Raw genomic sequence first — 24,468 nt, 5'->3', positions numbered from 1 at the left:
GCCCAACTGACAAGAGAAAAACAGGAGAGGATGCAAATAACCCAAATAAGAAATGAAATTGGGGACATTAAAACAGACCCAACTGAAATAAAAAGGATCATAACAGAGTATTATGAAAAACTATACTCTAACCAATTAAAAAATCTAGAGGAAATGGACAAATTTCTAGAAAAATACTACTTACCCAAACTATCACAAATTGATGTTGAATATCTGAACAGACCCATAACAAGATAAGAGATTGAAAAAATAATAAGAAACCTCCCAACAAAAAAAGCCCTGGCCAAAATGGCTTCACTGAAGATTTCTGCCAAACATTCAGAGAAGAGCTTACACCAGTACTACTCAAACTATTTCAGAATATAAAAAAGGAAGGGATACTTTCAAATTCATTCTATGAAGCCAGCATAACCCTGACACCAAAACCAGGCAAAGACACCACAAAAAAAGAAAGTTACAGACCAGTATCTCTCATGAATATAGATGCAAAAATTCTCAACAAAATTCTAGCCAACAGAATTCAGCATCCTAACAAAAAAATAGTACAACATGACCAAATAGGATTCATACCAAGTGTGCAAGGATAGTTTAACATTAGAAAATCAATTAGCATAATCCACCACATAAATAAAGTAAAAGAATCACATGATCATCTCAATTGACACATAAAAGGCATTTGACAATGTACAACCATTCCTGATAAAAATTCTCAATAAAATAGTTATACAAGGGAAAGTCCTCAATATAATAAAGGGCATATATACAAAACCAACAGCCAACATCATTCTTAATGGAGAGAAGCTGAAAACATTCCCCTTGAGAACAGGAAGAAGACAAGGATGACCTTTACTACCACTCCTATTTAACATTGTGCTGGAGGTCCAAGCTGGAGCAATAAGGCAAGAAAAAGAAATAAAGGCCATCCAAATACGTAATGAAGAAGTAAAACTGTCCCTATGTGCAGATGATATGATACTGTACAGAGAAAACCCAAAAAACTCCATGAGATAACTACTGGAATTAATAGAAAGATTCAGCAGAGTAACAGGATACAAGATAAATATACAAAAAAATCACTGGATTCCTATACACCAATAAAAAGAATGACGAAAGGGAAATCAGGATAACAATACCATTTATAATAGCCCCTAAAAAATAAAATACTTAGGAATAAGTCTAACCAGGGATGTAAAAGACCTAGACAAAGAAACTAAAAAACACTACTGCAAGAAACCAAAACAAATCTATATAAACGGAAAAACATACCATGCTCATAGACAGGTAGACTCAACATTGTGAAAATGACAATTCTACCCAAAGCAATCTACAAATACAATGTAATCTCGATCCACATACCAACAATTTTTTAAGAGATGGAAAAAACAATCATTAACTTTATATGGAAAGGGAAGAGGCCCCAAGTAAGTAAAGCATTACTGAAGAAGAATAAAGTAGGAGGACTCGAACTACTTGACCTCAAAATCTACTGTACAGCTACGGTAGTCCAAACAGCCTGGTAGTGGTACAATGACAGATACATTGACCAATGGAAGAGAATCGAGAATCCAAATGTAAATCCATCCACCTACGGTCACCTGATCTTTGACAAGGGCCCAAAGTCCATCAAATGGGGAAACGACAGTCTTTTTAATAAATGGCACTGGCAAAATTGGATGTCCATCTGCAAAAAAATGAAACAGAACACATACCTCACACCATACACAAAAACTAATTCAAAATGGATCAAAGACCTAAATATAAAACCAAAAACTATAAAGATCATAGACAAAAAAAATAGGATCATCAGTAGAGGCTCTAATACAAAGCATTAACAGGAAACAAATTATAACTAACAACACAAAAACTCCAGAAGATAAGCTAGATAACTGAGATTGTCTAAAAATTAAACACTTATGCTCATCAAAAGACTTCACCAGAAGAGTAAAAAGAGAACCTACAGATGGGGAAAAAACTTTTGGCTATTATAAATCCAACAAAGGTCTAATCTCTAAAATTGACAGGAAGATCCAATGCCTCTACAACAAACAGACAAATAATCCAATTAAAAAACAGGCAAAGGAAATGAACAGACACTTCACCAAAGAAGACAGTCAAGCGGCCATTAGACACATGAGGAAATGCTCGCGATCACTAGCCATTAGAGAAATGCAAATCAAAACCACAATGAGATATCATCGTACCCCTGGCATTACTGGCATGAATCAAAAAAAAAAAAAGAAAAGAACAAATGTTGGAGACGCTGTGGGGAGATCGGAACTCTTATGCACTGCTGGTGGGAATGCAAAATGGTACAACCATTTTGGAAAACGATAGGGCGCTTCCTTAGAAAGCTAGAAATAGAAATACCATATGATCTAACAATCCCACTCCCAGCAATATATGCTAGAGAAATAAGAGCCGTCACACAAATAGACATATGCACATCCGTTCATTGTGGCATTGTTCATAGTAGCAAAAAGATGGAAACAACCTAGATGCCCATCAACAGATGAATGCATAAAGAAACTATGGTACATACACACAATGGAGTACTATGCAACGATAAAGAATAATGATGAATCTGTGAAGCATCTCACAACATAGATGAATCTGGAGGGCATTATGCTGAGTGAAATCAGTCAATCACAAAAGGACAAGTATTGCATAAGACCACTACAATAAAAACTCATGAAAAGGTTTACACACAAAAAGAAACAATCTTTGACTCTTACAAGGGAAGGGAGGCGTGGGGGCGGAAAAACACTAACTAGACTTTGGGAAAGGGTAAGACAGTACACGGTACTGGGGAAGCCAGCACAGATTTTTCAGGCTAATGTCACAGAAGCTCCATGGACAAATCCAAACTCTCTGAGGGACCGAATTGCTATGCTGAGGGCTGTGCATACCATGGTCTCAGGGAACATCTAGCTCAACTGGCATAACATGATTTATAAAGACAATGTTCTACATTCTACTTTGGTGAGTAGTGTGTGGGGTCCTAAAAGCCTTTGAGCAGCCATCTAAGATACTCTACCGGTCTCTCCCTTTCAGGAGCAAGGAAAAATGAAGAAAACTAAAGACACAAGAGAAAGATTAGTCCAAAGGACTAACAGACCACAACTACCATGGCCTCCACCAGGCTGAGTCCAGTACAACTAGATAGTGCCCAACTACCATCACTGACTGCTCTGACAGGGATCACAATAGAGGGTCCCGGACAAAGCAGAAGAAAAATGTAGAGCAAAATTCTAACTCAAAAAAAGACCAGACTTACTGGCCTGACAGAGACTGGACAAATCCTGAGAGTATGGACCCCAGACACCCTTTCACCTCAGTAATGAAACCACTCCAGAGGTTCACCCTTTAGCCAAAGATTAGGCAGACCCAAAGGACAAAATGAGACTAAAGGGGCACACCAGCCCAGGGGCAAGGACTAGAAGGCGGAGTGGGGGACAGGAAAGCTGGAAATTGGGAACCCAAGCTCAAGAAGGGAGAGTACTGACATGTCATGGGGTTGTTAACCAATGCCATAAAACAATATATGTACTAACTGTTTAATGAGAAGCTAGTTTGTTCTGTAAACCTTCATCTAAAGTACAATTTAAAAAAAAGAACCCCAAGGAACTCTTGTTTATATGTGTTGTATCTGTTGATATTATATATATTAGAAATCAAACCAGAGATTTAAAAAATATTTTAGCAGTTTTATTGAGGTTTTCTTATATATTTTCTTCTAGAAGTTTTTAAGTTTACATTTAGGTCTAGGGAACTGTTTCGAGTTAAATTTTGTATATGGCTCAAGACATGGATTAAAGCTGCTTTTTCCTTTTCTTTTATTTTCCTTTTTTTTTTTTTTTTGGTATAACTACGGAAATGTTCTAATACCATTTGTTGACAAGATTATCTTTTCTCCTCAGAATTGCCTTTGCACCTTTGCTGAAAATCAGTTGTCCATATATCTGTGGGTCTATTTCTGGATACTCTATTTTTTTCTATTGATCTATAATGATCTATTTGTCTATTTTTAGACCATTACCACACAGTTAGATTACTTTTGTTTGATGACTGCAGCTTTATAGTAAGTCTTGAAATCAGGTATGGAAAGTTCTCCAATTTTGTTCTTCTTTTTCAAAGCTGTTTTGGCTAATCTTGCCCTTTCTATTTCAAATGAATATTGGAATTAGACTGCCAGGTTCCACAAAAAGCCTGCTTGGATGAAAACTGCTAGGATTGTGTTGGATCTATATATCAATTTGAGGAGTACTAGTATCTTATAATATTGAGTCTTCTGACACATAAACATGTTATATCTCTCCATGTTTAGGTCTTCTTTAATTTTCCTCAACAATGTTTTGTAGTTTTCAGCATACAGGTCTTATATATCTTTTGTTAGCTTTATTCCTAAATATTTCATATTTTTGTTGCTATTAAAATTATAATTTTAAAATTTTAATGTCAGATTATTTGTTGCTGGAATACAGAAATACAATCAATTCTTGTATATTGATCTTGCATCCTGAAACACTGTTAAATTCACATTAGTTCTAGAAACTTTTTGTAGATTCCTTGGGCTTTTCTACACAGACAATCTTATCATCTGTGAGTAAAGACCATTTGACTTTTTCCTTTCCATTCTGAATGCTTTTTATTCCTTTTTCTTGCCTTATTGCATTGTTTAGTATCTCCAGTACAATGCTTAATTGAATTAGTGAGAGTAAACATCCTTGCCTCGCTCTTAATCTTAGGAAGAAAGTATTTGGTCTTTTACCATTAAGTATTATATCAGTTATAGGATTTTCGAAGACGTATTTTAACAGGTTGAGGAAGATCCCCTCTATCTTAGTTTGCTATTTTTTTTTTAATCAGAAACGGGTGTTGGATTTTTCCAAATGCTTTTTCTGTGTCTACTGAGGTAACATAGTCTTTCTTTTTTAGTTTGTTAAAATGTAAAATTACACTGTTATTTTTTTAATATTCAACCTATCTTCCATCCCTGCAATAAATCCCACTTGGTCATGGTATAGCATCTTTTTTTATCCATTATTATATTTAATTTGCTAAAATTGTGTTTAGAATTTTATGTTTACATTCATGAGAGATATTGGTCAGTAGTTTTCTTTTCTTGTAACATCTTTATCCAGTTTTGTTATCAGGTAACACTGTCCTCATAGAACAAATTAGGAAGTATTCTACCCTTTTCAATTTTCTGAAAGAATAGGTGTAGAATTTGTATATTATTTCTTCTTTGAATGCTTGATAGAATTTACCAGTGTAGTCATCTGTACCTGGAGTTTTCTTTGTGGGAAATAGATACAAGGTAATTCAGGCTATTTGTTCTTCAATATGTTTGGTGAAAACTGAGACATTTTTAAAACACAAGAACACACAAGCAAATATGCCACTGGCCACTAGAACATCCTAACACATCATGTAGCCTCTGGAAAACCCCACTCTACTTCATGGGGTAAATAAATTCTTTATTTTGAAAACAGTTTTGATCTTGTGGATGCTCTGAAAGGTCTGGGGGACACCAGGATCCCTGGACCACATTTTTGTGAAGTGCTGGTCTGTGGAACAGACACTAAGAATATCATCACCATCAATATTCCAGGACATTATGCTAAAGAGTATTTCATGAAGTACCCACATGTTAAACAGACATTTAAGACATTACAAACTACTAGGTTAGCAGAAAGTCTGAAAAATCAAAATCATATTTCTGTCCACTTTAAGGGAGCCACAAACTTTCATAAGCAACCAAGGAACAAAGAATGACACCAGCCCAGTTTCTAGGTGTCACACATTCCAACAATATGGCCATAATGTAAAAACAAAGCTGTAGTAAACGGATACAAAAAGGAAATGGATATCCCAAAAATGAGGACGGGGGTGGATATCACTGGGATATTATTTTGTCATGAAACTGGACTAAACTATAAGTGTGCTGTTTTTGTTTTAAAATGGTTTATAAAAGAAAAATTTTCCTTTCTTCCAGTTGTGTATTAAATGGTATTCTAATCAAGGGCAAAGGTTCCTTCTCCTACTCCAAAGGAAAAAAAAAGGGGGGCGGGGAGACAGCATTGGGTACCATTGAATACAAAACACAGCTCAGCAAATAGAACAAAACTGAAAAATCCCTGGGACACTTAAAAAGCTGCTTGACTCCAGGGAGTAATGTGGAAGTAATGGCAGTCAGGGGCCACAGAAGGCTGGGGTGGGCTAGAACAGAGCTTCTCAACTATCCACAGTGAAAGACTAGTTGTTGTTTGCTTGTCTTCCAATCTGTTACAAACCAATAACTTTGTAAAATACATTAAAAATGAGCTAATAGAAAAAGAACATTTTAAAAAGCACACACAGTACAAACACAATTTTTTTTATTAGATTCGACAAACACGATAATTCTATCAAACTGCTTTAAATGTTTCTAAACACTCTCACTTCTGTATTGATCTATGATGAACCAAAACAAATATACTTCTAGCACTGGCTAGAGGGTTCTACCTACACCATTTCCTTCATTTTCCCAGATTGACTACTGAGCTGGGTGAGCAAGCGCCTCATCTGGTGTGTATGTAAACTGCAACAAGTCTGAGCCAAGAGACAACTGGTTTAATGTTAACAGATAACAAAGATAAGCTGGCACTTCCCATCAGGTGTCAGATAGTGCCTTTAAGCTACGTGGAGAAAATGTCACCATACAGAAAGATAGTCCTATACTGAAAAAAAAAAAAAAAAAGTCACCCATAATAATAACTTCCTGTAATCTCTGCTACCCTCACTTTGCTACTTGGTTCCAATCCACACTTTTCTATCCGGTATTTAGGTTTCAGTATCTCTCCTATAAACAAGCTGAAAAACAGACCAAATCCAAAAAAGATGATATAATGGGATTAATCTACACTTTGCCTTCCAAAACGAACTACATAAAACAGGATTAGTAAAACAAGGAGGTCTGGTTTTTTACAAGCTCAATATGTAGGAATGGTGAACTCAGAGACCCAGTGAACAACGGCCTAACCAGTCCTACTCGGAGTTTTGTGCTTATTTCTGAGCACCATAGTCTAAGACAGATGTTGGCAATCTGGAACACTCCCTAAAAAGCCACTGCCGCAGAGTCGATTCCGACTCATAACGACCCTATAGTAGAACTGCCCCCGTGGGGTTTCCGAGGCTGTAAATCTTTATGGAAGAAGACTGCCACATCTTTCTCCTGTGGAGCAGCTGGTGGGTTCTAACCACTGATCTTTTGGTTAGCAGCTGAGCGCTTAACCACTGGATGACCAAGACTCCTACCTCCTCAAGAGTAGCGTAAAAATGATGGAGTTCAAAATTTGTAACATATGTGAAAAGTGTAAAGGACTAAGGATGCCTAGCCTATAAAAGAAGAGAATCTCTAGTTGTTTTAAAACAGAGGCATTTCTGTTACAATGCAATATATGGCTTATGAGAAAAATATGATAGGGACAGTCCACTCAAGGTCTGTACAACTTTGTAACCATATCGTTAACAAAAACCAAAGTAATTCCAGTAAAAACACACTTAAAAAGACACGCTATATTCCTAACAAATAAAAAATTGCTATAGTAAATATAGGTCTTTACTTTTAAAGAAGGTAAAGGTACCTTGATGGCAGGAGCTACAATGAAAGATTGAAACGGTTCAGTCATGGTAAAAAGTAGAGGGGCATCATGCACAGAACTGTACTGGAGAAGCAGGTTTTGGATAAAATGTAGTGAAGCCAGAGACGGATAGCTCTGGTTCATTGTCTTGTGTTTGTTTCTTTCCCACAGAGATAGAGGAAAACCATGCAATGAGTACTTAAATAGAGTGTACGGTAAAACTGAGCCTAACAGACGAATATGGAGCAAATGGGCGTTGAGTGCAATACAATGTATGTCCACAGCTTGCTACGTTCATCCATATTAGTACACTTCACAGTCAGCTGCTGTTATTTAGTGGTACAAGATATTAATATGCTAGGAAAAAAACAACTATAAATCATGGCAACTTCTGCATTATACTGACATGATTTCACTATTTACAATCATGTATGAACTAATTCATGTTAGCAAAACACGCTCTGTAGAAGGACTATCACCACAAATAGGGGTAGGGTAGAAAAGCAGGTCAGCCGATAAATATTTGAAATACAGCTACATTCTAAAATTGTAATTCAAACAAAAACACAAGCACACTGTAAAAAAGGAAAGCAAAATAAACTGTAAAACAATAAAAGAAAACCAAAAGGAGAGCATTCATAGAGGCTATCTGTGACTGCTCTTCATTTGTAGTAGGAAAATACATTACTGTGAGAATTACCATAAATCATAGCTGAAAACTTGGGACAAGTTAAAATTTGAGTTTTGAGTTCTATATGGAAGAAATCAGGAGAGAGGAAAAGAGAGAAAGTAGTGAATATAACTCTAGTTTAATTTCAATGAAATGCTTGCTTTCTTCCTAAACCAAATCAGCTGTCACTGAGTCATTTCTGACTCCTGACAGCCCCATGTGTGTCAGAGCAGACTGTGCTCCATAGAGTTTTCAATGGCTGTCTTTTTTTGTTTTTGGTTTGTTTGTTTTTTCCAGAAGTAGATCAACAGGACTTTTTTCCGAGGTGCCTTTAGGTGGACTGGAAACGCCAATCTTTCAGTTAGCAGCCGAGCACATTAGCAGCAGAGAATTCAATACTTTAAAATGCAAATTAAATGACTGTATAAAACCAAAAGCATTTCTATAGCACACCTACTCTAAGCTTAGAAGCGTATTAAGTACCATCACATTCAGTATCTCATTTAATACTTGCAACAATCCTGAATGGTTGCATAACTGGCTCCATTTAACACTTAACAAAACCAAGACTTGGAAGAGAATTTATTAAGTTACACGTTACTAACAGATTATTTAAAAAGAAGAGAGAAGAAAGACAGAAGGAAGTCTATCTGGAGACTTCAGATTTGAAGAAGCTAGTAAAATGTAAACAGAGAGACCATGGTATAAAAACCACTCACCCTCGTAGTATCTGGGGTCTTAAAAGCCTGTGAGCGGCCATCTAAGATACTCCACTGGTCTCATCCCTTCGGCAGCAAGGGAGAATGAAGAGAACAGGATACAACGAAAAGATCAGTCCAAAGGACTAATTGTCCACAGCTACCAAGACCTCCACCGGACTGAGTCCAGTACAGCTAGATGGTGCCCGGCTACCACCACTGACTGCTCTGACCAGGATCACAACAGAGGGTTCTGGACAGAGCTGGAGAAGGATGTAGAGCATAATTGTAACTCACAAAAAAAAAAAAGACCAGATTTACTGGCCTAAAGGAGACTGGAGAAACCCCGAGAGTATGGCCCCCAGACACCCTTTTAGCTCAGTGGTGAAGTTACCTTCGAGGTTCACTGTTAAGCCTGGGAGTGGACAGCCCAGTAAAACCATGAGAGTAACGAGGTACAGGAGTCCAGTGACAAGGCCCAGAAGGCAGAAGGGGAGTAGGAAGCTGATGATAGGGAACACAAAGTAGAGTAAGGATATTGTTGATGTGTTGTGAGATTGTTAACCATTGTCATAGGGCAACATTTGTAGTAACTGTTAAATGGGAGACTATTTTGTCCTGTAAGCCTTCATCATAAGTGAGAATAACAGCACAATTAGAAGAGCGTAGTCAATGTCACTTAAATGCGTATGTAAAAAAAAATTTTTGAAATGGCGTATCTTTGGCTATGTGTATTTTCACCAAAAAAAAAAAAAAAAAAGTTGAGAATTTAGAGGGTTAAAATGTTGTGGGGTTGTTAACCAATGTCATAAAACAGCATGTGTGTTACTGTTACATGAGAAACTATCTGTTCTGTAAGCCTTCACCTGAAGTACAATAAAATATTAAAAAAAAACACTCACACTCACTGAATCAAATATTTTGTTTATCTATCTATGATGCAGCAAGTGTCTTCGTAAAGAAATAAAAAAACAAACCAAATCAGTTGCCTTGGAGTCCATTCTGACTCATGATGACCCCATGTGTGTCAGAGTAAAACTATGCTCCATAGGGTTTTCAAGCCTATGACCTTTTGGATGCAGATTGCCAGGCCTTACCTCCAAGGTGCCTCTGGGTGGGACTGAACTGCCAATTTTTCAGTTAGCAGCCCAGCACTTAGCTGTCTGCGCCATCCAGGGACTCCTTGTGAAGAAATACTTGCCTCTATAATCTACAATTTCACAGAAGCACAGCCACACTCGTTCATTTACACATTGTCTATAGCTGCTTTTTTGCTACAAACAGTAGAGTTGAGTAGTTGTGACAGAAACCGTATGGCTCACAAGCCTAAAATTTCATTATCTTGCCCTTTACAGAAGTTTCCTGACCCCTGATCTAGAATGTGTGTTTTTTGCTAAGCTTTGCTTCTCTAGAGGAGCAAGGCTATATGCTAACAGGGGGAGGGGCTGTGGACACAAGCACGATGAACTGAAAGCAGTCATGGCTCCCCAACTTAATAAAAGAATAGAATGAAGATGGTAGCTCCCGGCAGAGTAAGTTTTCAGGCCATCTCACTGCTTCGTTGTGATTAACTCTCAAATGCAAATTTTGACCCAAATCAGGAATAATAAATTAGATTTATTACAGGAATAAAAAGTACCCTACTTTTATGGCACTTTTTTCCAGGTACACATTCCTACATTTATGAAAGCATGTCCACTCATGTTTGATGAGACAGAAACTATTTCCTTTAAGATAAGAAGATGAGGGTTCCCTGTGAATTCTTTATGGCCTTTCAAGCACCAGACAACTCTTTTTGCTTTAAAGCCAGATTTCACAAGAATGAGTTAAAGCTGCCTTTATTTCTAAAAGCTGTCCATTAAGTGAGACTTTATTGGATCCAAAAAAAAAAAAATTCCCTAAACTAAAAGGTCTCCAATTCTGAGGCATCATTTAATCTGCGGTTTAGAGAGAAATCTTTGTGAGTTAGCCTTTGAATTTATACTCACTTATCAGGATGAGAAGGCTTTTTAATGTTGGCTATCTTATGCTTGCTGAGAAACAACCATAATCAATACATATCACCCTAACAAGTCTGCTGGATTTTAAATAAAGAGAAAATTTTGGGAAAATTACCATTTTTCTTCCTAGCAAACATGTAAAACTAAATGGACTTCCAAACAATTTCAAATGATAAAAGACAATGCAAACCCCACCCCCTGCAAAAAAAAAAAAAAAAAAATCCAAGGAGATTAATCAGCCTACTTCTCTGAGTCCAGAGAATCTCTCCTGTTCCTAAGAGAAGGTGAGAAGAATGAGAAATTTCAAAACTTTGCCAATCTACTAAAATTCAATCTTTGATGACAAGTTACAGAACATGACTGCCATAAACACACTTTTTAAAAAACTCATACTATTACCTATTTCCCCTAACTATAAAAAGGAAAATCTGTCCTGGAAGAAGTACAGCCAGAATGCTCCTTAGAAGCAAGGATGGCGAGACTTCTCTCACATACTTTGGACATGTTATCAGCAGGGATCAATCCCGAGAAGGACATCATGCTTAGTAAAGCAGAGGGTCAGGAAAAAAGAGGAAGACCCTCAATGAGATGGATTGACACAGTGGCTGAAACAATGGGCTCAAATACAGCAATGATTGTGCGGATGGTGCAAGAGCGGGCAGTGTTTTGTTCTGTTGTACATAGGGTCGCTCTGAGTCAGAACCGACTTGATGGCACCTAACAACAGCAACATAAGGAATCATAGCGTCACTTGAAATGGGTTTTCCCCAGTAACATTTCCTTTAAACTTTTCAGTGAGAGAACTTCAGTAAGATTATTATATTCAAGTACATCATGAATTAAAACTACTTCTTGAAAATGCTTCTCTGATTATTTTGGGTACTATGCTATCATTTCAGTCACTTCCTCTTAAAAATCTCACTTGATCATTCCAGTTTTTCAAGTTGTCATCCCATTTCCACATCTCATTTTGTGGAATATCCGCTGAGTATATTTCCTAATCATTCACACTCCCATTAACACCAACAATCTGGCTTCTACTGAAAGTGTTCACTCTGCTCTCACCATCCCTATCCTTCTAGCCAAATCGAGACAAATGTCTATTCTTGGTCCTATTCTTGTTTATTAATGGCATTTGAGCATTCCCTTCTTCACGAACATTTAAAAACCTTTGGCTTATAGGACTCTGGGCTCCTGCTGTCCTTCTATACCTGATCATTCTCTTCCATTGGATCCTCCTAGTTCAGGCCTTGGCTTTCCCATACTTGTATGCTAAACTTCCTCCGTCAAAATGTTCACACTGGTTTCAATATTCCCTTCTATTCCATGCTGCCCTTTAGCTCCTCTCTAGTCCCAGCTGCCAATTAACAATGAAGACCAGATATTCTGTCAACAGTTCAAGCCAAGTATCAAGTATCTTGAACTTCTTTGGGCTTCACTTTCTTCTTATGTCAAATAAGTAAGCTCTCAAGGAAAAGATGACAGGGCACAGGCTTCAGGGTTGAGAGACAGCATAAGCAAAGTCACAGCATTGGGAGCCATCACAGCACTGGCAGGACAGTCAGGATGCTGCCTGTTTCAGATTAAGAGCACCTATCGAGGAGCAGTGTGAAATAACACTGCCTGGAGGGTGGGCTCTGGAAACGGTATCCAAGAAGTCATTAGCTTCAAGAGAAGATTAAAGTAGACTATTCTGGCAATAATATTGCAGGGAGATTGGAGGTTAGAGGAAAAAATAAATTGGAAATAAAATAGGAGGTTATTATCCTGATAATCCATGTATAAAAGAATTAAGACTACCTATTTATGAAATCTGGAATCATTCTCCTGACAGTCAAAATATTTCCAACTTATTTTTCTATCTTTATCTCTCATATCCTCTTGCAAGAAGCTTCTCTTCCAACCTAGATTACTATCTATTCTCCAAATCAAGTAGGCCTGCACAGTCTCATCACTGATCACAGGATCATGTCCATATCTGAGCTGTCCTTCTTCCCTTTCAGCCTTTAAAAGCTACCTCTCTTTGAGGTCTCACTTATGCCTACAGTTGGTCATAAAGATTTCCCTAACCATTCCAATCCATAACAATCTTTATACAGGTAGTCCTCAACTTACGACGTATTTAGGTTACAACAAACCACACTTATGACCTTTTTTTATGATTTATGTATTTTTTATGTATGTATGCATTAAAACATACCTGTAAGTTTATATGTAATGTTTCCAACCCCCAAAGACAAATAACGATCATATTTACAAAAATACTGATAATAGAAGACAATAATAATGACAACTAAAAAAAAAAAGTATTCGGCTTACCTCAGAACCGACTTAACAATGGAGTCATTGGAACGGAACCCCGTCGTAAGTCAGGGACTACTTGTATTGTATTATGAATTGAATTGACCCCCAAAAAACATGTGTTAAAATTCTAACCCCTGGTACCTGTAAATATGACCCTGTTTGAAAACAGGGGTGTTCTTTAGTTATGTGAATTACATTATCCCAGAATAGAGTGGATCCGAAACCTAATCATTTCTAAGTGGTGACTTATAAAAAGAGCAGAATAGACACAGAGACACACACACACGGTGGGAATACAGGCTCCAAGGAACACCAAGAAACACTAGAAGCTAAGGGAGCCCTGGTGGTGCAATGGTTAAGAGCTTGGCTGCTAACCAAAAGGTCGACAGTTCGAACTAGCCACCCGCTCCACTGGAGAAAAGACCTGATAATCTGCTCCCATAAAGATTACAGCCTAGGAAACCCTATGGGGCAGTTTTACTTTGTCTTATAGGGTCACTATGAGTCAGAATCAACTTGACAGCATACAATAACAACTAGAAACTAAAATCGACAAAGGACCACCCCGCAGAGTCATGCCCCGAATTCAGACTTCTAGTCTTCTGAACTGCGAGAAAATAAATTTGTTTTCTTTAAAGCCACCTACTTGTAGTATTTTTTGTTATGGCAGTATGGCAAACTAAGATACATTGTCTTAAAGTCTGCTGTACATGTAGCATACGAGTTAGTACTTAACTGTTTTTTAATTAATGCTTGTTAACTTTATCTTATCAACTATGTTATAAGGTATTTGGGGGCTACGATTATTTTCATATTTCTTTTTTTTGTTTGTCTAATCCTTCACAGAGGGTCTCTGGATGGTGCAAATGGTGAAATACTGGACTACTAACTGAAAGGTTGGCAGTTCAAACCTACCCAGAGGTGCCTCGAAAGTAAGGCCTAGTGATCTGCTTATGAAAGTTCACAGCTCAAGAACCCTGTAAATGCAGTTCTATTCTGCACATGTGGGGTTCCCATGATCCGGAATCAACTCAACGGCAACAAACAATTCTCCACAGATGCTAGTATCTCTTTAAGTCAAAATCAATACTCAGGGATCTGCAGTCCTGCATTAAAAAAACCAAACCAAGCCCATTCTGTGCTACCAGGGTTCTCCTGTCATCCACTGGGTCATACTAGGACATCAATTAATACCACTCTACAGTATAAATTAAGGAAAGGGAAGAAGCCTGGCTCCCATCTTCTTCTCCTCAGTCTCTAACTTCTACAGCAGTATTCCCATCTCGAAGCCCACCTGACCTTTAACGTCAGATACCACTTGAGGTTAGGAATTGAGTTGGTGCTGTAATTTGGCCACTCTTATGATAAGACTCTGGGTTTGGTTTTTGGCAACATCAGCTCTGTTGCTGGCGTTCTTTCAGGGTACAAGTAGAAACTTTGAGGTCATTTATGTAACACTTGAGCTTTGACTCTGAAGCCCTGAGCTCATCTTGTTCTTTCACTACTTTGTTTAGGGAAAGTAGGACCAACCAACCAGCTTCCTTATACTTTTCATTATGACAAAATTGTAGAAAGGTATCAAACATACCATCACCCAGAACTTAGCCTTTCACCAATACCTGATCTATTGGTGGTGATATTTTGTGTATTTCTATTGCCACCTCACACCATGGAATAGCAGTGCCCTCTTTACTACTGGAAGCAGAGTCATCAACATCTTTAAGACTAACCAGACTTGAGAATCACTTTAGAAAACTCATCCTTACAATTCTGTTTCTCTAGAACCACTCTTGGTACCAAATGTCTTAGGCTGGGTTCTCTAGAGAAGCAAAACTAGTCAAGTGTATAAATATCCATACAGAGAAATCTATATCAAGGAAATGGCTCATGCAGTTGTAGAGGCTGGAATGTCCCAAATCCGTGGGTCAGGCTGGAGGCTTCTCCTAATTCATGTAGTCACAGAGGCTGGCAAACCTAAAATCAGCAGGTCAGATAGCAGGGCTCCTGCTCACAGGCTGCAAAGACCCACAAATCCCAAGACTGGCAGGGAAGACCACAGGTAAGCTGCTAGCTCAAGTCCCAAGAACTGGAGGTCAGACAAACAGGAGCCAGCTGCAGGTTCGTGAGTGAGCAAAAGCCCACAAGCCTTGCCAGAGAGTCCACTTACATTCGATGCGGGCCACAATCCCAAGGAAACTTCCTTTCAATTGACTGGCTACTCATAGCAGATCCCATCATGGAGGTGATCATGTTATATTAAATCTCATCATGGAAGTAATCACATCATCATATGACTACCAAACTACATCATACCTGCCAAACCACTGAGAATCATGGCCCAGCCAAACTGACACACAACCTTAACGATCACAGTATCCAATAAGAATCCAAACAGAATTCTAGCGTATCACACATAACAATGAAAAACACAAGAACACACACTTCAGGAGATAATTTTAAAATATATTTTCTGTGCCCTAAACTCACTGCCATTGAGTCGATTCTGACTCATAGTGACCCTATAGGACATAGTAGAACTGCCCCATAGGTTTTCCAAGGAGTGGCTGGTGGATTCGAACTGCCTGACCTTTTTGGTTAGCAGCTGAGCTCTTAACCACTGTGCCACCAGGGCTCCTCTTCTATGCCCTAGAACACCTAAGAATCTGGATCTAAACTGTTCTCTCTAATATATTATATGTCAGTCATCTTCCAGTTAGTGGCTCTGGTCACATGTTAAGCACATTCTTATCAACAGAATGGTTCCCTTGTTCCAAATCAGTGTCTCTCCATCTAAAGGTGAAGTATGGAGTCAATGAATCTACTGACATCATTTTCCAGTAATTCCCTGTGCTGTGGGGAATTGTACCTGAGATGCTCTTCAGAACATCGTTCTGGTACCCACCTGGGTATCAGACTGTGAGGTTTTAGGGTAAGGGTCACAAATGAGCCCACAGGCCACAACCAATGCACAGAGGTATTCTGTTTGGCCTGCACAGTTTTTAATGTGTTTAGTCATTGCCATAACATAAAAAGCAAGCATTTTTCATATTAAAAAATGAAAACCTGAGATTTTGGGCTCCTTTTAATAATATCGGCATATCTGGCTACACTAGGCCCATACTCTCATGTGGAAAGAACTCTGAGGCTGAGTAGCAGCTGCTGCATTTAGATGAAGTACACACTTGCTGCTTCACTACGGTTCTCACTATTTCCTACTATATTATATCAAGCTAGATTCACCCCTTTTCATTACCTACCTGGCTCCTGTAGCATCTGAGTTTGCAAACCTAGGTGTGATTAGAAACCAGACTGACTGGAAGCAAGGGAACCTGCTAGCCAGTAACAGGCAGAGGAGGCAGCTCCTATACAGGATAACCTCAGCTCACAAGGACCCTCGGACACTCAAACCATGTCAGTGACCTGCTTAGACCTTGTATGGTTACAACCTGGATTTCTCACGACAACCCTCTGCCTATCTTAGGCTCCTGAACCTGTCTTGCTAACCTGATCTTAATTCCTACTTTCTGCCTCTGCCTGGCAGAGTGATCCATATCCTTCCACTTGCACTAAGTATGCTCGGACTGATCAATACAGCTAGAGTGACTTCAGAAGAAGGATGAGAGCTCACGTCCTGACATAGATGGACTATTTTTGCTGTTTCACTCTTAATTCCTTTCCATATAGTGTCACGATTCAGATTCCATAGGGGACTAAACTGCAGCAAGTATTCCATCAGGATACTATGGAATGCTAAATGATGCCAATAGATTACTACAGAAACTAGAAGTCCAAGTACTTCAGTCATAGTAAGTTAGTCCCAGCCCTGCTTCTAGCCTGGGCTAGGACTCAATGGCACCTAGTTTTGAGATACTCCAGTAAGTATTTAGACTATAAACAGGGCTCCTTAGGACAAGAATAAACACAGGAATGTACATATGTCAATTTTCACAACACCCTAAAGAAAATAAAGAGTAGTATTTTCTAATAGCAAGTTCTTCCTTAATTAAGAGAAAGTATACAATCTTTCTTCGGTTTAATAATTATAGTGAATACTTAACACTTTAATCAGTTCAGCAATCCCCTCTTTATTCTGGGGACTACTATTTCTCCCCACAGACATACAGTTGAGAAGTTCACGGGTGCACACCTGAGTCCAGCTGGGACAGATGTGGGACAGTTGGTCTGGCCTGATCTGTAACTGTAAAACACCAGACCTGCTTCCTGCTATGTGGAGTAGGAAAGCAGAGGATTTCAACTACATTTTCTTTGTGGTTTACACTAATCTCTGCTGGTTTTCTATCACCCACAATAAAGAACACTAATTAATACGTAAGTATTTTTCTACTGACTAAGTTTTAATGTAAATGATTTATCTAACCCAAGAGTAAAACAGACTCTAAAGCCAGGGTTCATTTTCAGAAAAAAATTTACCCCACCCCATATAAGATCCATATGTGCCTGGAGTATAATACTAAACAAAATCATATCACTGAAAATTTTTTTTTTTTCCCCATTCTAACATCAAAGGATTCTACTTGTGGATAGAATAGGTACACTTGGTATTATGGATTCAACTATGTTCCCCCAAAATGTGTGTCAACTTGGCTAGGCCATGATTCCCAGTATTATGTGGTTGTCCTCCATTTTGTGATTTGATGTGATTATCCTATTGTTGTAAATCCTAAACTCTATGATGTTAATGAGGCAGGATCAGAGGCAGTTATGTTAATGAGGGAGGACTCAATCTACAGGATTAGGTTGTATCTTGAGTCAATCTTTTTTTGAGGTACAAAAGAGAGAACCAAGCAGAGAGGAGAGGGATCTCATACCACCAAGAAAAAAGAGCCAGGAACAGAGTGTGTCCTTTGGACCTGGGATCCCTGCTCTAAGAAGTTCCTAGACCAGGGGAAGATTGATGACAAGGACCTTTCCCCAGAGCCAACAGAGAGAGAAAGCCTTCCCTGGAGCTGGCGCCCTGAATTTGGACTTCTAGCCTCCTAAATTGTGAGAGAATGAATTTCTGTTTGTTAAAGCCATCCACTTGTGATATTTCTGTTATAGCAGCACTAGATAACTAAGATATTTGGTAATATAAACTATGAGTGGATGAGAGTTTTCATCTTATTGTAACGAGATTCACTGTAGTCAAACTCTACGCTATCTCAGTATTTAAAAGTTCTACTTTTCCTTTCATTTCCTTGGAATGGTAAGGTAAAACTACACTGATGCTGGTGAAGAGTATTCTAACTCTAGGAATTAAGGGAGTTTATTTTGGGACTTAGACTATCAGATATAGGCCTGGTAATTACGTGGCGAGTGTCCAAATGTGAACAATAGGTAAAGCAGTTTCTCATACAAACTTCCTTTGAAGAGCATAGCCAAATGTTCCAAGGTTATGATACAATGACTTTAGAAACTTAGATCTTAAACCATTCAAGGGGTATACTGGATTACTTCTGGTATGCTGATAGTTTTTCTTTTTTTTTTGCTGTTATTTTGTGTTATACAAGGGTCTCTCTGTCATTCTTACTGTTTTACTCTCTTTGCATGAATTAAAGATCCACAAAGATGTTATGCTGCAATGTAGGCATTTCACCTGTAGGAGAGAAACCACTTCATGGTACTTTTGGGGAGAAAAAATCTTTCCAATTTTGTAAATAGATCCCACCTTTCTCCTATTTGACTGGCAAGGAAAGTATACTATAGGAAGTTAGAATTAAAATAGAAAACATGGAAATTTGATATGAAAAGAAGTAAAATTAGATAGATTAGAGCTAAGAAGCATTTTTTTCCTTTGATCCTCAGGAACATAGAGGAGAAACATCAATTTCAAACAAACAGGAAGACCGCTCAAACTGAAAACGCCTATCAACACAAAACTGTAACTGTAAATTGTGCATTAAGGGGATCATATGAATGCTGTACTCTCATATACTACTGAATTTGGTTTTAAATAAGCCAAAATAGAGTTTTAACTGGAATATATAGATGAGGTCAGAGAGTCTGTATAAGGAGACTGCTTGTTATCCTGATAGAGCACAGTAATTGCTGAAACCAAATTACTTATGCTTTATAATCACAGATCTAATACATGTATTTTCTACAACAGCGATGTGGAGAAACTGATAAATCGCTGAACTCCATTCTCATTTGGACTTCACAACCCTTAGGTACAGAGTGGAAAACAAGTCAACTGGAAATTAAAAATAAAAGTTTAATGAGGCACAAAAATTCCATGTTTTACTTAGGAGAAAAGAAAATGTTTCCTCTTAGGTAGAATGTATAAAAAAAGATTCTCTAATCTTTTCTGTGATCTATAGCTTATACTCTACCTGACCATACTTCCAATAATTATCAAGATTAATATCTAATATTATTTACTGAGTACATATGCTAGGCAACTTATACAAGGATTCTATCTTCTCCCTAAAGAGTTATAAATACCATTCTGTCTCTGAACAACATCAAATCAGGAAGGTAGAAATCTTCTTACATTAGAATGAAATTATATAACCACACATTAAAATACAGGAAAATATGAACATCATACAATACAAAGCAGCAAAGTGTAAAAAAAAAAAAACGAACAGTGGCTATAAAAAAACAAAAACTGGTTATACAAACTCAGAGACAGACAGATCACTCTGGTTAGGGTAACCAAAGAAAATATCATCAGTGATTTGGATCTGAAAGTTATATAGGCTGTATGTTAAGTGAGCAGAAATGGGTTAGGGCATTCTATCTGGAGGACAATATGACCACAGTGGTAGGCATGTTGGGCTCAAAAGCAGTCAACAAGGTTAACACACTATAATTGCATCTCGGGACCATGCTCTGCTCTGTCTCCCCCACTCTTGCTATCTCCTGATCCACATCTTTACTTCAGCTTCATAACCTGGTACCCTCACGCTGCCTACTTGCCTCAGGTTAATATGATTAGCTAACTCCAGCCTCAAAAAGATCTCACATCAGCTATGGTTTATTTACCAAAGATTTACATATTTATAGAAAAAGTAAAACATAGGGAATTATGTGGCAAGATTTAGCTTAACAACTATCACAAATGAGAAGCCATTTTTGAACTTTATGATGGCAGTCCAGGTACACAGCATATCTGATGGGAGTTGACCCAAACTGCAGGCATAATTACAATGAAATGGCCCAGGTTACATTTCCAGCCTCCCGTCTCACCAACCTCCACCTCACGCAGTTGCAGTTCCAAGAACACATTATATTCTCTTACCTCCAGGCCTTTGCTCATGCTGTTTAGGCAAGGCGAAAATCATTTTTTAAATTTTCAGATTATAATAGCAACAACAACTCAATTCTCATCTACTGATAAATTTAATAAATATTTATTGAGGGTCTACTATGTACCAGGCATGTTCTAAGCACTGTGAACATAGACATAAAAGAAAACTATCAGAGAATAAATGCTATTGAGAAAATTACAATGGAGGAATATGAAGATAGTGACTGTGTGGCTACTTTAGATTGCGTGATCAGGGAAGGGCCCTCTGTGAAGGTAACACTTAAACTGAAACAATGGAAAACAATAAACAGTTACGTGAATAACACAGGAAAAAGTATTCCAACAAATAATAAGGCCCTAAATAAGGCTCTATGTGGGATATGTTTGGGAATCATAAAGATGGACAATTGGCGAAAGCATAGTGGGCAAGAAAGAGAGTAACAATATCAGAATAACAGGTAGAGGCTCATGTAGAGCTTTGTAAACCAGTTTGAATGTTTTTCTAAATGAGATGGGAAGCCACTGAAGGATACTGAACAGAAAAGGCACATAATCTGATTTTTTTTAAATCATTCTAGTTGCTATTCAAGTAGGACAGACTATAAAGGAAAGCAAGTAGAAGCAGTTAAGAAATAACTGCATTGCACACAAATGCTCATAACAGCATTATTCGTAATAGCCGAAAAGTAGAAACAATTCAAATGTCTATCAACTGAAGAGTAGATAAGTAGAGCATGATATTTCCATACAATGGAATATTATTCAGTCAGAAAAAGAAAGTTCTGATTTAGTACTTATTAATCTAATAAATAGCTAGAAATGCAACAAGCTCAGCTGGAACTTGAGTTAATGCCAAAAAAATTTTTGACATATTCATGGTAAACACAGAGAAAACAAAGAGATAAAGGAAAATAGAGAAAAATTAATAAACATAAATCACAAAGACAATCCAATAAAAGAATAATTGGCGTCTCTGCTACAAAGAACTACTACAGCCAACAAATGACCCCAAAAAAGTATTCTGAGACACAATGTAAGAAATCTTCCCTAAAATGAAGGAAGAATTAAATTTGCTTGTCAATGATGAAGGACACAACATATAACAGGAAAAATTAATGCAGAATGATCAAGCACTCAATAAATAATTCCCGAATGTTGCTGAATGCAACATATGTTAAACTTTGGGGATTAAAAAAAAAAAAAAAGAAAAGGTCAGCCATCCAAGCAGAAAAGGCAAGTCAATTAATTTAAGTAAAATTTGGTTGACCTTCAACTTCTCCAAAACAATATTAAGTATCAGTGGACAATGGAATAATATTTACAAAGTTCTGAGGGAAAGGTCACACAACCCAAGAGTATTATACCCAACTAGGCTATCTTCCAACATTAAAAATAAGAACTCAGGGAACATGGTATCCATAAACTCTCTTTGAAAAAAAAAGCTTAACAATGAAATTCGCCAAATGAGAAGTTAATAAAAACATATAATACAGAGATGGAGAAGTTATGATAAAAGGAGTAGCGGTGGATATTAAATCTACTTAGATATAGACCTAAAACTAAACAAGTGGAAAATTATTGCATATAATATTAATATTATAAATCTTAGTAAGGTAAAAATCTCAAGGTGAGATTTTATAGCAGGGTATCAATCCATCCTATCTAAAATAAATACTTTATATGAAATAAAACAAAAAAGATGTTTTCAATCTTTTTAATACATTTCATAGTCTATTTTTAATTTTAGAGTGAACTTTTAGAAAAAAAATCTTTCACTTGGTGAAGAAATATTTATCTGAAGTTCAATTATCAATTTCTTCAATTATCACAATTTGATTTTCTTTTATTACATTAAAATTCAATTTAATTCTTTTGTAAAGCATGTATAATGTAATCCTATTCTTATAAAAGCTGTTTGTTGTATAATTTACTGTTTATTGGCACAAAGATCCTCTCCATCTGTGGACCTGTGAAACCTAGAATACAAGTTATCTTCTTCCAAAACACAATGGTGGAACAGACATAGGATAGACATTCCCAATCCAAAAGGAAGAAATTAGAGGAAAAAAAGGGGTCACAGGTCCCAAGCAAGTCCAAAACCCAGCAGACCAAACTTCATTAGATATCAAGGCCTCATACTGGATTATGACCCACTCTACTCCAGCATAACTTCATGTTAACTGATAACATCTTCAAAGACCCTATATCCAATCAGGGTCACCGGAAGTTACGATTTCAACATATCTTTTTGGGGTGTTCCCCAATTCAATCCATAACACCTGCCAATCCCGGCCTACTCACAATCCACAGAATAATGTGACCAAGGCTGAGGGTAACCAGTTAACCTTAAATTACAACCAAAATCCTCATCTAGGCCTTTGTCTTAAGGCTACCTGTTCAGAATTTGCTCCGAGAACTTTCTCTGACACTGACCATGGCCTAGTCACCTGGATTCTACCTCTTCTCTGCAAAGCATTTGCAGATCCTTCCCCAAAGGAGCTGCTTCCCAGGGTATACCTTGCCTACATCAAATTTTAAAGAATGCCATATACTGGCCTAACTCGATCCTGCGTCTCTCTGGGACAGCCCAATTCTGCAGATGCCTGAGATCAACTGCTGACATAAAGAAAATGATATGCCCTTTAGTATAGCATGGTTAATACGAAATCCTGCTTACAGACAGAATGCATATTAGTCAATTTCTATAAGTGTTTCATTCCAATAAGATTATTAAATAAAAGCAACTTTTCTAATGTTTAATTTACTTAATGCTAATTTTATCTCATAAGGAAAGCTCATTTCTAAATGACTTTTAAGGCTACTATTTTAGCTTTTAGGTAACAAAGTAACAGAACAGAACTTCATGCAAGAAATATTTTTAATAGACTGCATCATCTGAGTAAAATACTAGCAAACCAGTCCTACAACTATTCAGAGTTAAATTATTAATTTAAAAGCTCATTTATGTTCTCATATTGATAATCACATATTCTTACCTTGAGAAGGTATGTGGGAATATTGCTGAAATCCACTGGCAACTTCAAAAGAAAACGAGCTGAAAACTCACCAGTCTGTAGAAAGAAAGTATAATAACAAAATTAAAATCACAAATAGATATGCAGTAACAATTATAACCTAGGCCACAAGTTCAACCTGTTCAAGATGCAGGCATCTTCAATTTGGATTTCCTAACATCAGACAAGAAAAGAAGGTTGGAGAAGTAGGGGAGGATCAGAAAAGAATTATTAAATTATTAGTTACTAAAAAGCACAATTAGAATTTTTATATCTGAATTTTAAATGTACAATAAAATTATAACGTAGTAATATTACCTTTTTGTTTCTTAAAAGTATAAAAAGAATGCATGAATGTATTATGATTTAAAAAATCCAAACAATAGAGACAGACTTGCCTCTTACAACTGATTTTACTAAAGCATTCAGACCACTTCATAACCCACAATATTTATAACCCACAGGGCTGATGATACATATCACTATACTTATAATGTGTCTGGAGTTACATACAAAGGTCAAACTCTACCCACACAAAGCAGTGCATCAGTGGGTACTCCAAATAAGATTCTAATCTCTGGATAGTTTTTTAGCATCATTATCATCAACTAATAATTTTCAGTAATTTCCATTATGAACTAGTCTCCATGGGAAAGAAGTACAAAGGTTTGGCAATTTAAAGTAACTCATGAAAAAAAAGTTTCCTCTCAGACTGAATTGCTGGGCGGAGGGCTGTGGGGACCATGGTCTCGTGGAACATCTAGCTGAATTGGCATGACACAGCTTATAAAGACAATGCTCTACATTCTACCCTGGTGAGTAGTGTCTGGGGTCTTAAAAGCCTGTGAGCGGCCATCTGAGATACTCCACTGGTCTCATCCCTTCAGGAGCAAGGGAGAATGAAGAGA

At 37.4% G+C, this 24,468-nt stretch overlaps 1 protein-coding gene across 3 annotated transcripts in view; it reads right to left on the bottom strand.

Annotated features, from left to right (window-relative positions):
- The window catches only part of BABAM2 (BRISC and BRCA1 A complex member 2), a 645,299-nt gene that overhangs the window by 391,111 nt on the left and 229,720 nt on the right, over positions 1 to 24,468 (bottom strand). For all 3 annotated transcript variants that reach the window (XM_004377641.1, XM_023732449.1, XM_023732450.1), the window contains exon 6: positions 23,543 to 23,617. In XM_004377641.1, the coding sequence (XP_004377698.1) occupies positions 23,543 to 23,617 (75 nt within the window). The remainder of the gene's footprint in view (positions 1 to 23,542; positions 23,618 to 24,468) is intronic.

The sequence above is a fragment of the Trichechus manatus genome, unplaced genomic scaffold, assembly GCF_000243295.1.
Source record: "Trichechus manatus latirostris isolate Lorelei unplaced genomic scaffold, TriManLat1.0 scaffold00052, whole genome shotgun sequence".
Taxonomy (NCBI): domain Eukaryota; kingdom Metazoa; phylum Chordata; class Mammalia; order Sirenia; family Trichechidae; genus Trichechus; species Trichechus manatus.
Note: the sequence above shows the minus strand (reverse complement) of the source record. Positions and strands in the feature narration are given on the sequence as shown.